Source organism: Pteronotus mesoamericanus, unplaced genomic scaffold (genome assembly GCF_021234165.1).
Source record: "Pteronotus mesoamericanus isolate MK-2021 breed Mesoamerican mustached bat unplaced genomic scaffold, CSHL_Meso_final scaffold_167, whole genome shotgun sequence".
Classification (NCBI taxonomy): Eukaryota; Metazoa; Chordata; class Mammalia; order Chiroptera; family Mormoopidae; genus Pteronotus; species Pteronotus mesoamericanus.
In genome coordinates, this window is record NW_026555308.1 from 40618327 (window position 1) to 40632401 (window position 14075).

The 14075-nt window shown below is 32.7% G+C and overlaps 1 protein-coding gene across 2 annotated transcripts in view; it reads right to left on the reverse strand.

Moving 5' to 3' along the window:
* The window catches only part of MAN2A1 (mannosidase alpha class 2A member 1), a 162314-nt gene that overhangs the window by 73852 nt on the left and 74387 nt on the right, over window positions 1-14075 (reverse strand). For both annotated transcript variants that reach the window (XM_054589984.1, XM_054589985.1), the window contains exons 8-10: window positions 11266-11443; window positions 6068-6270; window positions 2935-3117 (exon numbers count right to left, since the gene is read on the reverse strand). In XM_054589984.1, coding sequence (XP_054445959.1) covers window positions 2935-3117; window positions 6068-6270; window positions 11266-11443 — 564 coding nt within the window. The remainder of the gene's footprint in view (window positions 1-2934; window positions 3118-6067; window positions 6271-11265; window positions 11444-14075) is intronic.

Here is a 14075-nt window from a genome sequence, read left to right on the forward strand (position 1 = left end):
ATACATCTTCCATATATTATTATACCGTGACCACCATGCAAACCAAAACCTCACACCTGTTAGAATGGCTATTGTCAGCAAGTTAAGTAATAACAAGTGTTGGAGAGGGTGTGGAGAAAAAAGATCCCTCATTCATTGCTGGTTCAAATGTAAACTAATACAGCGTCTATGAAAAATAGTATGGAGGTTCCTCAAAAAATTAAGAATAGAGTTAGTATATGACACACGAACCCATCTTCTGGGTACCTACCTAAAAATTTTGAAAACATTTATCTGCCAAAAATGCATGTCCATCCCTATGTTCACTTGCAGCATTATTCATGGGGGCCCAGGCATAGAAATGTGCAGCCTTCTAATGAAATGAGCACTAAAGACCAGCACAGAATTCCTGAAACACTTTCTCAGGATGTATAAAGCTTTGTTTAAAATCAAAGAAAACTAAACATAGTAAATACGTTTGGGAAACAGTGATACAACAAAATTTTAAATATTTCAACATTTAAAATCAATGTGGGATTTCTCAGTGCCTCCAATTTTCTAACCTGTCCTGACCCTATTATTATGGAGCAGTGCATGGAACCAATTAGGAATCAGTTTTCTAGTTTGTTATCATTGCTGCTCTTTCAAGGAGATGTTACCTTGTTTGTCATACCAAGTCGATCTATAGGTTAGAACCCCCACACTTCACTCTGTTCACTTTTTTCTCCGATCTTAATCACAATTTGACAAATTCTAAATCTTTCTGTAACTGACCTCATTACCATTTCTTCTTTTCCACACGGCCCCTTTATCCACTTTTAAGCTGAACATCTATTACAAACACTGTCCCAGCCTAATTCATTTCTTATGCCATGAATAGAAATAACCTCCAAATATGCCATGATGTATCTTCCTCTCCAGTTTATAATTACATAAACATTCAATCTACTGATGAGAGCATGACTCTTAAAAGTCACCCTTAGATGGCAGGAGAGAAAGCTAAAAGGTGTTGTCATACCTGAACTGGTGACTTGCAGACTTCCTTCATTCAGCATAAAAATAAGAAGGATAGGATTTATTCTGTTTTGAGTTGCAATTACTGGCAGCCAAATGCCATACTTAACCCATATACTTCTTCACAGGGATATTATCTGCTAACGTCTGAATAAACAGTAGTCAACAGTCCAAAAACAAGAGGACATCAAAGGCTAGCTGCCTCTGTTTATAATTATCTTACTTTGAAATGTAAAACTTAAAATATCTGTGATAATGACTTGATAATTGTTTATGACTTTCCAATGAAGTGTGAAGTTTTCACAAAGCAAATTCACAAATGTCAAGTACAATTTGAGAATTATTGTTTTTTTTTCTCTAAGATGCAATTTTGTTCAGGGATGTTTTTAAAAGCTAAAAGTAATACCAAACACATGGAAAATATAATGACAGGCCTTCTGGAAAGGTGATGGGATAGAAAATGTTCTATAGCAAAAACTCAATGACCTGTACCCAAATCTCTTTCAACATGGCAACCAGCAAGAGGCAGCAGGCAGCACAGGAAAAAGACTTCTCCTTCTCCTCTCAGAAGCTCAGGACTGATTCTAAGCAGCCTCACGTTTAAAATCTCAATACACCAAGAAAACAGGAACAAGTGAAAAAGAAATAGAAAATCTGACTTTACTCTCAAAAGTCCTTGAAGCATGCCCCCCAATTTGTTTTTCTCCCCAAATTTGTCTGTGGGAGAAATATCAAAATCCTTATCATCCAGCGAGCATTTCCACTTTAAGTTCAGCTTAAACCTCAATAGATGGATGCCAAATAAATATGTCACAAGAAACTTGAGAAGGTATTTAAGATACTACCCTTCTTATATTTTTTAAGGACTCAAGTTAACTAATGAAACCTCAAGAATATTTTCCCCCAAATTTCTAGAAAGGCAGTCAAAATATTGGGACAAAATCTAATTGGTACTTATTACAATTAATAAGTTGTATATCATTTTTTATATAAAAGAGACTCATTTCAAATCTATATTATTGTATAAGAAAATTAGAGCATTGTTTAATGATTTTAAAATATTATCAAGGTATCCAACAGTTGATGGCAAAAAAAACAATCTGGAAGAAATAGTAATCTAAGCTATAGTGAAACAATCAACAAAGCTCCTTCTCCAGTGTACGAATCTCCTCTGCACTGATCCTAATGAATGGTACCCCAAACTCTAGCACGATGATGGAAATCTTACAAAAGATAAACCTTTCCACTATTGGGAGGCACTGTTTACAAAAATCCTCTGTTTCTGAACCAAAGCCTGTACTCAGTTTCTAATTCTGCCATATAATAGTAACTGGGCTTCTACACTCTCATCCACCTAACAGACCTGCAAAACGTTGAAAATGGCTTTGATATCAGTACCCAGGCCATCCCTTCTCATTCCAATTCCTTATATCATCCACATACGACAATGTTTCTAGGTTCTTCTACTTGTTGGCTATGTTTCTAGGCTTTTATTCTTTTTTGTCAATGTCTCTCTAAATAAATAAGGTATACAAAAACAACTGAAAATTAAATAGAATGAAATTAAATTTCTCTACACTGAAGTGTAGCTCTTTATCTTCCTGGGCTATAACTATTATTTTGATACCAAATCTTTAATCAAGAAGGTAACTCAATTACCACATGATACCTAAGAGAAAATAGGATTAGTTTTATAATAATGTTTTACTATTCCATTTGTAAAAATGCAGTGCAATAAAAAGTTGAGACAGCTAGTACTTTATCAACAAATTTCTTGAAAAATGCTTTGAAGATTGGTGCTGTTTTTCCATAGAAATATTTATAAAGAATATTATTATTACGGTGGTCTGATGTACATTAACAACTTCATCAAAAGGTATAAGCTTATGACACAAAATTTTAAAAGATTTGGTTTTAATATCACTTTTCAATAATTATTACCTGGTACCATAATCCACAACCACCCAATCTTTTGCAGTTCCTGTGATAGCATCATGATGTTGAAACAGCCCCAAATTCCTTCTGGCTTCTGTAAGCGTGGCGTAATAGTATGACGAAAGAAATGCACTTATCTTGTATTTCTGAGCTTGTTTCAGGGCGAAATAGTACAGAATTTCAGCAGACCTGATTGCATAAAAGTCATTAATTTTTATTTGAAAACAGTCATTTTAGTTTGCTATCTAAAATACATGCATTACACATTTTCAAGTGTGATTTTTAAAAATCCACAATTTTTAGTACAATTTATAAGATCTTGATAATAAAGTTATATAAAACCCCCAAGATATCTAGCTAACAAATACAAATTCTTTATCACCAAAAAACATCACTTCTATATTTATACAAAGAGTTCTGATTCTAGATAGTTCTGGAAAGAAGCCAGTACCTACTGGTAGCAAGATAGGCTTAATTAGGAAAAAAAATCTCAACACAGCCATAAGAACTAGATAAATGTTTCTTTCCTTTCTTCTCCCCAAAAGCAGTGAAGATATGTGCCATGAACTTCACCACCAAAAAGCCACTTACTCTCCTGAATGCATATTAAGAGGAGCGGTGCTTGGTAAATTCACAGTCGTATAACTGGGGCACTAACAGCAAAGGAGAAGCAGAAAAATGATAGCCTGATAGCTCAGTGACAAGAGTGAGTCTAAATGATGAATAATAGCATACAACTATAAAGAATTTAACAATATAAACTGAAAGATGATGAAACATAATGCTGTCTTTTCTCATTTATTTTAAAGAATAAAACATGTTAGCTTCAGAATAGCTTTTAAGCAAAAATATGGGGTTAATAAATGTCTACCTTTTTTTCTATCAGAGGACATGATTCCAGATAGGATTATAAAAAGTTCTTTAAAAAGAGCCACGGCTTGATGGAATAAAAAATATAAGAAGGTTATTTATGCAAAAATGTTAAGGACAATGGAGAGAAAAATCAAGGTAGTTTGCAATGTATTAAGATATCAGGAAAAAGGAGATTTGCAGTGTTTTTTAAAAAAACTAAATTCCTTTAAATTGTTGAAATAATGAAAAGATACTAAATAATCTCTGCTTTTAAATTTTGATCCTTCTGAAATTTACAGCATAAAAACCACTAAATTTAAATTAATAAGGAAGTTGTGTATCTATGTTCATACATATACTAAGCAAATATTTTTGGTTTTGAAAACATAAGAAAGTGGACTTTATAATATTTTTATACTTTTCTATTTTATCCAAATTTCTTACAAATGAGCATTAGAATGAAATATCACTATTATCAGACAATAAACTTATTCTCAAATACCCTCATTATATTATGAAATTCACAATTATATTTTTTATTTTTTTATTATAATTATTTTTTATCATTATTTTTTTATCCTCACCTGAGGACATTTTTTCACTGATTAAATTCAAGAGAGGGGAAGGGAGAGAGAGAAACATCAATTGGTTGCCCCCTGCATGTACCCAGATGCACCCAAAAGGGGGACCGAAACCACAAACTTTCTGTTACGGATGACTCTCCAGCCAACTGAGCCACATCAGCCAGGGCATGTTTTTTGTTGTTTATTTTAAAGCAGCAGAATTTTCAAGTTATACTACCCATAGTAACTACTTCACCTTAAATATGTTCAAGAAATTAAAATTCAACCAACATTCACAACTCTTTGTCATAAAAAACATAAAGAAACACTTGACACTTAAAAATCATTCAGTGGTCTAAAAGAATCTAGACATTACTTAGTACTGATTCTGTTTTTAGCACAGATAGTTCAAAATAACATAACAGATAACTGACATTCTATTATTTGGTAAAAAGCATAAATCTCTCTAATACATATTGTTTCATTACAAATACAATAATAATGTATTCATCTGGCCTATTTGTGAATATCTAAAAACACAGTCAAAAAAGGTTAGGCTTTTGTAATAACGATAACAGTAACACAACAGTAAAATAATAAAAACATACACTATTATACCAAAGTACAACTCTTATTCATGTTTTTTACAAAAAGGCTTTCTAAAATGTACTGTTGCCACTAGTGCATAGAAGAGGATAGGTATGATATAACTTTTTGCTTTTAATACTGAGATTCATCATGAAAATTAATCATCACAAATTCATGATTTGAACTGAACTGAAAATAAATTCATCATGAAAATTAATAGCTGTCCTGAGCTATACATACACATGAATCCCTGGGGTAATTTATCTTTATCAAAAACAAGACTTAAGTTACTTAAAACTGTACTCTGCACTGTGATAGCCACTAGCTACATGTGACTATTTACATTTGAATTAATTTAAATTAAATGAAATTCACCCAGTTCTTCAGTCACACTGGTCACATTTCAAGTGCTCCATAGTTACATGTGGCTAGCAGCTGCCACACTAACCAGTGCAGACACAGAATATTTCTGTCACTGCAGAATGTTCTATTGGACAGTGATTGAAAGTTCTACTGGATAAAGCTGGTAGAGAGCATTTGTATGTCTTCTATTGATTTTTTTGTCTTCTGCATGTCAGTTTTTTTTTCTTTCACTCTGCTCCCAACAGTTCTCATCTAAGTTTTGTTCTTCTAAGGAGAAAATCGCACCTACAGAAATGTGTTTCAAATAAATAAATAAGAACTGAGATGAACCTCTAAAGTTCTCCCACCTACAAAATACATCCATTTGAGATGATGTATTCTGAGGCCCACATTTTGGCTACTGACTGGACCTATTCTCCCCTTTGACTCATGCCTGCTTCCCATAATTTAGCCAGATTACTGACCTGCAGACACATGGCAATATCACTGAATAGTACCATGGTGTGCCAATAATACAGGTAATTAATTAGAAAACACAGAATTTACCTCCCAGAAAAACTAATTACGTAAACTGCTTTGCCTTCCAGAAAAACCTATGTAATAATCTGATTATGCTTTAGAGACATACCTCTGATTTCATTAAAATTTAACAATTACATTAAACACAGCCTAGCACTCCATAAACGTTGTACATCACACAAAACTCTACTAAAAGGCTATGATAGCATAAAAGAATTGAGTAACTAAATATAGCTATCTGAAGGTTAATGTACCTTAAATGGGATTCCAATATTCTATCCATTCGTTTGTAAAACGGTCTGGATGTAAAGTAGCCACTCCAGTAATGATCATCGCGGTCAGCGTAAGTGAAAAAATCTCCACTTACAACAGGGAACATTGACTGGCTATTCTTTCTGCTGGCTGCATCTTCTTTATCCAGAGCATCAAAGTAATCTGATAAAGTCCCAAAGCGTATCTAGGAAAAAAATAAATAAATAATAGGTTACACTTCAATTATTCACAGTTACCTTAAAATTATTTTTGCACTAAAATGAAAAGTTACTAATAAATATTTAAGATAAGCCTCTAAGTAAAGATAAATATGTACCTCAGAGTTAACAAAATTCAAAAGCAGGGGGAAATACTCAAGGACTTTTTTACTTGCATCAAGTCCCAAATTAATCTGAGAGAAAACCTGCATACCTGAGCAGTTAGAGGAAGAGTTATGCAGATTTTCAGATTTGTGGATCTGAAAACTCCTCACATATTCATAGACTTTCAAAATGTTCAATGATAATCAGGGCATGGAATAATTTGGACAAAAGAAAGATGTAGGAAACATGAAAAATAAAACATATATTTTGAGCAAAATACTCCAGAAGTCTAGAATAATACGTTTTATTAGTCAGTAAGTACTTTATTATGTCATAATAGGCCCATACCCTCCTTCACCTTCCTGTAAGGGAGAAGGGAGAAACCTCAAGAACAGCATCTCATTTTTTAAAAGATAGACTTTCTCTATGAGCAGGTGACAGTGAATAGAGAAGTAAAACACAAAGAGTAACCAGCTGACTGCTCAAATGAATAGGTCTTTCTGACTAATGATTCAGATTGCCAGTATATAAGTCCATTTTTATAAGAACTATTTTATAAATCAAAAAAAAGAGAAACATTATATCAGAACTTGTAAATAAATATTAAAACAGTTTTTAGAAATAAACAGAATTCAACAGGGAATGTGTTCCTTTTAATAAAAAAAAAGATGCTTTGTTGTTTCCTAGTTTACACACACACACACACACACACACAGATATTAAAAGCTACTTCACACACACACAGATGTTAAAAGCTACTTTGACTCAGTATGACAGAAAAATAATTAAAAGTAGTTCTAAATAGTGAGTAGCACACTAGCAGAGTGGTTAAAAGCAGCAAAAAACCAGGATCCACATGGCATGGGTTTGAATTCTACCTCTAACACTTACCATGTGACTTTGAGCACACTACATATTGTCTCTGTCTCTCTATGTTACAGCTAATGGAATTCTAAGTAAAATGCTTAGAAATGTGACTGGTAAATAATGGTGTAAGTTTTAGTTTCTATTTCTCCCTTGCAAATGCAAAATTTCAACTGGAAACACAATGACATTAATAAGACAAGTATAAATTATTATAATTTTATTGTGATACAATAAATTTTGTAACAGCAAAACAGATTATTCCTAAATCCTATGTTTATATTTAAGAAAAGCAATTTTCAACTATATTACCCACTTTTATTGTAGCTTCACTAAATACAGAATGTCTTGGGCAAGTTGATATATTTGTGTCTCAGTTTCCTCATCTATAATGGGGATAACTATAGTAACTACCAGAAAATGTTCAGATAATTAAATAAGTCAAGTAAGATGAAGCAATTTAAAAAGTTAAGAGCAAATAAGAAGTACTCAATATATTTTAGCTAATATTTTAAGTATTATTTCTTACTCAATCACATTACTAGGAAGCATAATGTATAGATGATCCTAGAAAAGTATACAGTGGCAAAATATTCAATGATCTAAATATTTCTAAGTCATACTTGACTCATCTAAATAATAAGGAATTTCTATTGGGTAACAAAAATCCTTTTCAGTTTCAAATTTTAGGATACCATGGCATGCTATGGAGTTTATAGTAACAACTGACTATACCTTTTTAAAAAATATTTCAATTAATTTTTATTAGGTATGATGAAAATACTTTCTTCTTTTTAATTTCCCCAAGCAAAGTTTATGAAAGTGGCCAGGTGGGCTTTTTCACAAACTTAATTCAGTCTTAAAGAGCTGAAATGTAATACTATATCTCTGCTAGAGGTGTTTCAAAAGAAAATATTTAAAGTTAGGTTTTCTATACAGTCTCTTGGTAGCTCAAATGAAGTAAGCACTTGGGACATCTAAAAATACAAGTATAACCAAAGAAAAAATATTTATATGGTTTATACACTAAAAAGCAACAATTAAATCTTAAAATATAACCTTAATCTCAACTCCTGTATCAGCACATCATATAGGAAAAATATGAAAATTGTTAAGTAAGTTATGATCAATGGCAAACTGGCTGTCTTGGCTAATACAATGTAAATATTTTAGCTATTCAATTACTTCTGTTTTTCCTTTCATTTAGAAATAATAATGAACGTAACTTTTTAGCTTAGACAAAGTAACTTTAAATATCCCACCAAGAAGATTTATCCTACCAGATAATAAGATCTATTATAAAGCTATAGTAATTAGGACGAGATTAGTCAAATAGGCAAAATTGTATAGAGAGTTTAGACACAAATCCATACAAATGTAACCTAACTCATCATTAATGACAAAGATGATGCTACGGTGCAATAGGGAAGCTACTTTCTTTTTCAATAAATAATGCTGAATATCCATATGGGAAAATGGGTATCCTGATCCCTACCCTCACACACTTCACAACAACCAACTCCAAATGGACTACAGACCTAACTGTTGAAAGTAAAACAGTAAGGGCTCTAGAGGACATTTTCATAAGAAATGTAAATTCATGACCGTGGGGTAAACAAAAATTTCTTAAACAGAACATAAGCACTAACCATAAAGGAAAATACTTGTTTATTAGATTTAAGCAAAATTAAGAATTTGTGTTCATCAAAACACAGTATTAATTAAATGCAGACTACATGGGGGAAGATAATATTTGCATAACTTTTATCAGAAGATTCAATCCAAAAATATATGGAGGAACTATAAATGGTTAGAAATAGACAACCCAATTTAAGAAAAAAAAAAAGAATCATCATAAGATTTAAATAGGCACTTTATAAAGGAAGGTACCAAGTAGCAATAAAGTATGAGATAGAGACTCAATGTCATTTACTACCAGGGAAATACAAAAGAAAAAAAGCACATATTTGTCATAGACAAAAAATAGAAACAACCTTAATGTCCAGCAATATTAGAATGGATATATTTATCAAATGAAAAGAGATAAACAGCATTAAAAATGAATGAACTACTGCTACATGCAACAACTTGGATTGATCTTACAAACATAATGTGGAGCAAAAAAAAATTAGACACAAAATAACACATGCTGAAGATTCCTTTTTTATAAAATTTAAAAAGAGGCTACACTAATCATGGTGATAGCAGTAAAAATATGGTTATTTTTGCAGGAGTCAGTAATTATTTGGACAACTTCTGATTCTTCCAGGATGCTAGAAACATTCTTTCTCTTGATCTGGATGGTGGTTACATGGAGGTTTTTAAACTTAAAAACATTCTTCACACATTTATGGTTTGTGCACTTCTGCTATATATGTGATATTTCAATTTTAAAATTACTTAAAGAAATTGTTCTAGTATACAAAGAAGGAAATAAGTAAAATATTAAAATTAGAGTTTAATTCTTAAGAGTCAGGTCCTTTTATGGATCTCAAAGCCATTGCCCAGGAAGATGTAGTTAGAGATAAGATACCCACATACAGCCCTGGCCAGCATGGCTTGGTTGGCTGGAGCGTCATTCCATAACCAAAGGATTTCAGGTTTGATTCCCAGTCAGGGCACATGTATAGGTTCTGGATTTGGTCCCCATAGGGGTACATTTAAGAAGCAACCAGTTGTTGCTTTTCTCCCACATCAATGTTTTTCTACCCACTCTCTCACTTGCTTCCTTTCTTTCTAAAATCAATAATCATGTCCTTGGATGAGGAGACACACACACACACACACACACACACACACACACACACAGGAAAAGATACCCACATACATATGTGCTCCTCTCATTAAATGTTCATCTATGAGAATATTACAGAGATGATTTAAACAATCTGACGCTCAGAGTTCACAATCTGGTAGCAATTCAGTTATCAGTATCTTAAATAAACTTGATATTTTATTTATCTATTTGATATTATTTAAGTTTACTTAATGAACTTGAATTCTCACTACATAAAATGTCATCCATTACCAGCTTTCTAATTTCCTACAGAGTAACATCACTTCTCTTCTACAGTATTTTTACAGATTTTCTACTGCCTAAAAGTTAATATGTGAATATAATAAACATGTTGGATAATTAATTTTCTCATAAAGGGTCTATTATATGACTCTTGTTTTAATCTTGACTCACACAAAGCATCTGTTAAAAAATGCTTTTAGGAGACTAGGAAAATTTGAATCTTTTATGAAATTGTTGCTAATTTTTAGATGTGATAATAGTATTACGATTATATTTTTAAACCGAGTCCTTATCATTTAGAGATACAGAAATGATTACAGATGAAATTATATGACATCTGAAATTTGCTCCAAAATAATCCCAGAGAGAGAGGTGAGATGACAGTGAGGCGCAGCTGAAATGGAAGTGACTTTGAGTTGTTGCTAAACCATGGATTGCAGGGTGGTGGAGGATGTATTTGTATTACTCTCATTTAGCGTATATTTTAAATTTTCCACAAGAAAAAAGAAGCTAGAACTACAGGCAAATGATTAATTTTAGAAGTCTTCTCATCTAAGAAAAATGCTACTGTATTCTCTGGACACAAGATATTTGTTTGCAAAATTTATGACATGTTCATCTTCATTTGCCAGTCACACCACTAAATCACAAAAATGCAATTGTCAGAGAGAAACAATAAATTGTCAGTGCTGGTAGAAAAACAGAACATCACTGAAAAATGAATATCACAACTTAGTAGGTACATGTTTTCAACCACATAAAAGGAATGGTGCTCTAATCTTCACAGAGTGGTAGGAAATGGAAAACTTTGGAAATGGGACTAGAGTATCAGGTAATTTTCCTCTCCATGAACTACACTTGTACACAAGACCTGCATATTTTAAGAAATACTGGGATGTAGGACAAAGAAACTAAGGCTATTGTGTTTTAGTTTCATTTAATAATGAAGGCTCAACTTCAAATACAGTATCATAATTATATATTTTCTCATTACCTTAACATTATACCGAGGTTGAGAATTCATATAATCAAAAAGCAGCTGATAATTCTTGAACTGATGATCCCACTCACTACGTTCACAATAGCGGAAATCATCTCCAAGTGGGACCAGGAGAACTGTAGTGCGGTAAAGTTTTGACTTCTTTCGGTATTGATCTAGAAGCATCTCAGCCCTACCAAAAAAATAAAAATAAAAAGAATAGTATTAAAAACAATGGGCAACTTATTAAAAAGTATATTACATTAAAAGAAACTGTCTATTTTACCTATATGGTAGGTTGTGTGATTTATGAGGCAGATTTTTTAACTACCATACTAATTTTCATATTCATTTAAAATATTCGTAAATTCTTAGTCACATGGAAAAACCTATAGTTTCCCAAAGGATTATCTTTAGAGAAATAAAGTCACATACCAACTTTGGGATACAATTACTGGGGCATCAATATCCTCCTAAAGGCCAGCCACAGAGACTGGGTTCCAGATAGCCCACAAAGACAATAAGAATTTCTCAATCCTATAAACTCTGACGTTTGCTTTGACTTAGTATCGCTTTCTCTAAAATATACTAAAATGCCTGATCAAACATATGAAAAGTATAGTTTAAATGAAACCAATTATAGAACCATATTTCTTTTTCTAAAGGTAGAAAATCAATTCACTTAACACTGGCCATCAATAATCTCAGTATTTTTCATGCTGTTCTTCTCAATACTGATTGATAGATAAAGCTCAGGACTTGAGTGAGCTATTTTGTTTTTAACCTCCCTGGGCTGTAACCCATGACTCAAAAGGTCTGCTAAACACAACTTGCTGATATGCTTTATATTTCATATTCTAGTATTCTGCAGAAAACCCTTTGAGAAATGCTGAATGGGCACCAATTGAGGAAGTCTGAAGACGGAAGTACAAAGGGCTTATGAAAATGAAATTAAACAAGCAGAACTAGAATAGCTCACCAAATTTATAGTACCAAAGTTTAAGAAATAATGATCCAGAAGTAAATTCTAATTCACAATATAAAACCTTATGAAAGAAACTCAAAGGATGTCAATGATGGAAAGAGGCATTTTATAGAAATTATGAAAAAACACTTAAATTGAGAATCTCTTATGATCTCTTTATACTAATAATCTCTAAAACTGCTTTACAAGTATTAAATTATTAGCAAAAATTTAATGGCTGGATAAAATATAACGATAATGTTCATAGATAACATACTGTATAGTTTTCTTAGATCATCACTAGAGTACTTAATTTTTACTAATAACTTACTAATATTCCAAGTTTACCCAAAACAATTTTAGATTAGAGTTAAAAAAAATACATACGAGATTAAGCACATAGAAAGATAAGACCAAATGAAATAAGAGAAAAAAAACAAATACATAAATCACAAATATATGATGTACTATGATTAGACATTCAACAAGATCCCTCAGGCAACCAGCATAAAAGAACATATGTGATCATTTAACTGCATCCCAAGGTTTACTACGTTAGTCGTCCATGTGTACAACACATAAAATGAAAGGAATCATGAACATTAATGCACATTTTCCACTCAGCAACTATCCTAGCTTTCAAGCTTCTGCTCAGAAAGTGTCAACACAAGGAAAGCCAAGGGACCAGCCTATACCACCTGGCAGACAGTGGATACTCACTAAATGTATGGTAAGGTAATGATGAATGAATTGACACATCGCATTTGAAGATGTGCAGCTGCAATTTGCTCTTCACTTATTACACTAGGTAAGTAACGTCAACTTAACTAGAACCATGAAAATCATCTAACATGTAAATCATCATCATACATTAAATACATGGTACTATACCAAAAACTGAAATTGATGAAGAATGGTATTTCTTTATATTCAAAGCAGAGGAACCTGCTGAACTAAATGTATCAAAAGTATCAATTGTATAACATGGTTAAATTTCATTTTCTTTAGGGTATTAAAAAGTCAAGTGCCACTAAGCTGGAATGTCTGTGTTAGATCTCCATCACAAAGTTCAAAAGGAAAATGATATTTGGCTGTGAAACAACCAACACCGTTAAAATTTCAAGACTCAGAATAATATTTTTTTAATCTACTCAAGTATATAGATTCATTTACCCAAGCTGCTCAGAAACTACTCCCAGAATCACTGGAACTGAAGGAGCACAAGGTATATTCTTGAACAGTTAGATGACACAGCAAAAGGGTTATACAAAATGCCTTTTGGGTTCTTCTCAGCAGCCCTCCCCCGCAAAAAAGAGGGGGCTCATAATACCTATGGACACACTGGGACTCCCCAAATGAAGAAGCTTTTGGCTATACTCTTCAAGCAGTTCCCTATCCCTGACCACCTGAGCTGAGAGGATTAGTGTAAATATCTGATCCAGTGACAGACAAAGAGCTGTTTTCTCAAGTAGACAGGCAAGCCAACCTTGCCCCCCACCACCTCTTCCTACATAATACGCTGGACTGCTCTCTCTAACTAACCTAATCCCTGAAAGCAGGCTGTTTGTTCTGTGTTCCTTAATGATTCAAACCAAGAAAATGAAACAATGTTAAGCCCTAATCTTGGATAGTTTTCCAAAACAACTATGAAAGTCAGATTTTGATGTGAAGGATCCATGGCTTGAAGGAGGCTGTCACACTAAAATACTTTTGTGTCTGCCACAGAGGTTCACACTGGAATAATTTCTTTATGATCACAAGGACTTGCTCTAGGCAAACAGATCCAATCTCACCTTCCTTCTCACACATACTATTTAAAAAACAATTTTTTAAAAATAAATACATTTGACAGAGCACAGTG